At 43.3% G+C, this 3697-nt stretch overlaps 1 protein-coding gene across 1 annotated transcript; it reads right to left on the reverse strand.

Moving 5' to 3' along the window:
• Positions 1-2024: 2024 nt before the first annotated feature.
• Positions 2025-2807, reverse strand: LOC139223866 (leucine-rich repeat-containing protein 3-like). Its single transcript, XM_070855871.1, has one exon. It carries the CDS (start codon positions 2805-2807, stop codon positions 2025-2027), a length of 783 nt encoding a protein of 260 aa, XP_070711972.1.
• Between the last annotated feature and the right edge of the window lie 890 nt (positions 2808-3697).

Raw genomic sequence — 3697 nt, forward strand, 5'->3', positions numbered from 1 at the left:
TTTAAAAGTTGTGTGAGCCTGGGGCACATTTATTGGCTGGAGGATGTGACAACAATGACTTTAAAAAACACAGCATTCGAGGCAGGATTCAAATCTCTGCCTCCATCAAATAAACACAGGCTTTCCTGAATGGAAGAAGGAGCAGGATTCTGATAAATGCCTTAACTTGTTTTATTGTCCAAAGAAGAAAAATAAATAAATAACTGCAGCACTGTTGTGTGATAAGTAGCAGCCAAACAGCTGTATCTGAATTATTGAGCGACAGACTGGGACGCCCACAGACCTATGAAAAGGCAGGAGCTGTAACTGAAGAAACCACTGACTGAGGAGCCCGCCCTCCCAAGAAAAACAGCTTCAGGCGTTCTAGCAAATGCCCCAAATCTGCATTTGTTTACGTTTGTCTGTGAGGGGACAGGAAGGAAGAAACAGGAAGAAACAGAGTCGACAAAGAGAAACGGTTGTTGGGATCAAGAAGATGTGACTTGATTTAATTTTGATCTTTCTCTAAACCTAAACAAGGTTTTGTTGCTAAACCAAACTAAATCAGAAGTCCAGAAAATGTTTTGAAAGGCATATACAAATTATGTCATCCTGTCAATATGGCGTCAGATTAGAAAGTGTGTATGAAACAATGTATTTTGTCACTTAATTTACCTTTTTTTTTAATGCATATTTTCTCACAAACATCATCCCCAAGACAGTAGAAATGCCAGAAATCTGAAAAAAAGGTCTAAAATCACAAAAAGGTTTTTCACTCTTGGATGAGGTGGGAACGTTGGTACATCAGTCAAAACAAAATGGGACTAAACGGCAACATTTGTGCTACATTTGGATGGAAACTTGACTTGTGAGACCATGTGAGCTGGTCCCACTTGCTCATATTCATTTCAGGTTTTTAGGCACAACAGGAAGTGAGTGATCTATTTACAGGAAGCTGACAGAAACTGCTGCGATATGTTTTCGCAGAAGAAGAAACTCAGATCCAGTGAATGTACATATTGACAATAGACTGTGTGATCTAAACAGCACTTTTAGGTCTCCCATTGTTTAAAAAAAACCTGTAAAATCACTTAGAGACACAAAATCCCAACAGGATTTGTTGAATAGCTGAGACGGGCTCTTTTAATCAAACTTTGTCTGACAAGAATTGATTCTTTTGACCCTCCAAAGTGACATTTATTATCTTCTCAATTAAATCAGGTGAAATTTACTCCCTGGCGGTGGTTCCACCTTAAATGTTGGAGTGCCAGAGGGATTCAGTGCCACCAAATCTTTACTACTGGCTAAAATCCTTTATGGATTATAAAATACATAAACTCTTTCCTAGAAGGGGGAAGTATACGTTCAACTCAGTTCCATCTCATCTCTCGTAGAATTGAACAATACATCTAAATATTACTTTACCTTTTGCCTCTTTCTTTGCTACTCTCCAAAAAAAACAACTTAAAAGAGGATGTATCCCCCTCTGGAGCAGTGGGGATTATTTTTCAGCTACCTAATTTCACTGAACTCTGATTGACATAAAAGTGGCTCTCAGGTTCGCCTCGCACGGTGGATGAATCCACAGTGAACCCTGAAACCACATCATAATATGCAAAACTGCTCAGGTTTTCAGTGGAGTTTTCCCTTTGAGATGCTTTTATGCATTATACTTGCCGTTTGAGTGAAAAATAATGATCTGTCACCTTTTGTTATCGTGGATGGAAAACAAATCGAGACCACTTGAAAGCTCAAGATGCTTTTCCTGCTGCTCACACTCTCTTTAAGAAGCTGGAAATGTAATGTTGATTCAGTTTAGCTTTATTTTGTAGCTAGAAAGAGTCTGGTGCTACTTTTAAGCCTGTACTCGATGTTTTTTAAATCCCTTCCTAATGTGTTTGTGCCTTGTGCTGTGTAAATCAGAGAGAGTTTCAGTGCTCGTACTATAGCTGTCACTTATCACTGTTCCTTATACGCCCTAAACATATTCATTGGTCCACTTTCATCTGTATTCATTGGTACACTTGCATCTTTTCTCAGACATACTAAAACACACTGCTGGCTGTGTCGTAGTCCTTGCTGATGTTAGAGGTGCTCGGCAGGGACTTGAGGTACTCCATGTGCCTCCTGGCGTCCTCCTGGTTGTGTTTGATGTAGTAAATGATATAAGCTGTCACCATGGAGAACCAGCAGAACATGGCCACAAACATGGCCACATCTGTCGTCTTGTGGTGGAAATTGCAAAAGTTGATCCCCGAGTCCAGGACCTGGATCACCGGTTGCCCCACGTACTCCTCCTGCACGGATGTGTAGCAGCTGACCTCATTCACCGTCTCAGGGTCGAGCCTCAGCTCCCTCAGCACCTCCTGCAAAGAGCACTCACAGTGCCAGGGGTTGTGGGACAGGCGGACACGAGCGTGGAGCTTGGCGAAGGTGTCCTTGGGGAGGCTGCTGAGGTGGTTGTTTGAAAGATCCAAGGTCCGCAGGCTCTCGGAAATTCCCTGAAAGGCACCGACCTCCATGCTCTCAATGGCGTTGTGAGATAAGTCCAGCTCCCTAAGGCGGTGGAGGTCTATGAAGGCCTCATTTGGGATGTGTCTGATCCGGTTGGACGAAAGCAAGAGAACGACGGTGTCCTTGGGCAAGTTCGGCGGGATGTTCTCCAGGTTGCGTGAGGTGCACTGCACCACCACGCCATTCCTGTCTGTGCAGTGGCAGATCTTAGGGCAAGCGTACGCAGTCATAATCATCATCAGTGTCCCCACAAGCAAAAGAGAACCACAGGAATGAGGCTTTATGGATGACCTACACCTCTGAGAGGCCCCCATTAGCGAGCGTTTAGACTGAAAACAGCCCTGCGTTAAAACAACACAAGGGGCCGCGCATTTGTCACATCAATCCCAAGGTAAACAGTAGAAATATTCCCTTCATGTTATAAAGTAATCTTCCGGGAATGTGTGCTTGGTTTGCTAATGCAGCGCCTCTCCAAATTGCAGCAAACGTTAAGGCAGTTTAAATTTTCTTCCCAGACGACCCTGCAGGTTCTAGCTGCAGCCCTTGGATTGTTTCAGGGCTTACGTCTGTCTGAACACGGTCTTCGTCTGGGCAGTAGTGGCTAAAGTTTCATTCTCAAGGCACTTTTCAGCATTTACACAGGCATTATCGTTCATCGTTTGCCCCGACAGTTATGGAAAACCAAGCCCTGATCCGACACAAAGGGAGCAAACGTTCAAAGGTTTGCATACTAACTAAATGAGATGTCAAAGTGCGGCACAGCTGAGGGGAAATTTTTGACAGGCCAAGTCATGGTTGTGTATCCAGGATGGGAGGGGGCACGTCTTCACAGCTGACTGGAAAAAACCTGTGATTTACAAAGAGATGAAAAGATGGAGAGACAAAAGGTAAGGAGAATTTCAAGTTTTTCATGAAAATTCATATTCAGGAGTTTCTTTGTTCTGTTGTTGCTGCCTGCTGACTCTGAGTTTGGTGCTTTGCGCCAAAGAATGCTGCTAAAACCTGCAATGATGTTTTGAAGAACTGTTTCCACTCCACTTCCCCCTTTCAGGTGCATTCCCCTTTGTTAAGAAAACCAGCAAAGTTCAAGATTATCATAATAATGGCATGTTTCTATTGTATAGGTCGCCTCAATCAAGATTTGTCCCCGTGAGAAAATGACAAGCCATTAAACAAGGTGTGAGCTCATCAATATGCAACAGAT

This window comes from Pempheris klunzingeri, chromosome 24 (genome assembly GCF_042242105.1).
Source record: "Pempheris klunzingeri isolate RE-2024b chromosome 24, fPemKlu1.hap1, whole genome shotgun sequence".
In the NCBI taxonomy this organism is placed as follows: Eukaryota; Metazoa; Chordata; class Actinopteri; order Acropomatiformes; family Pempheridae; genus Pempheris; species Pempheris klunzingeri.

What these genes read in the sequence shown, in the direction of transcription:
- LOC139223866 (XM_070855871.1), bottom strand. Translation starts at nt 2,807, where the DNA reads ATGGGGGCCTCTCAGAGGTGTAGGTCATCCATAAAGCCTCATTCCTGT.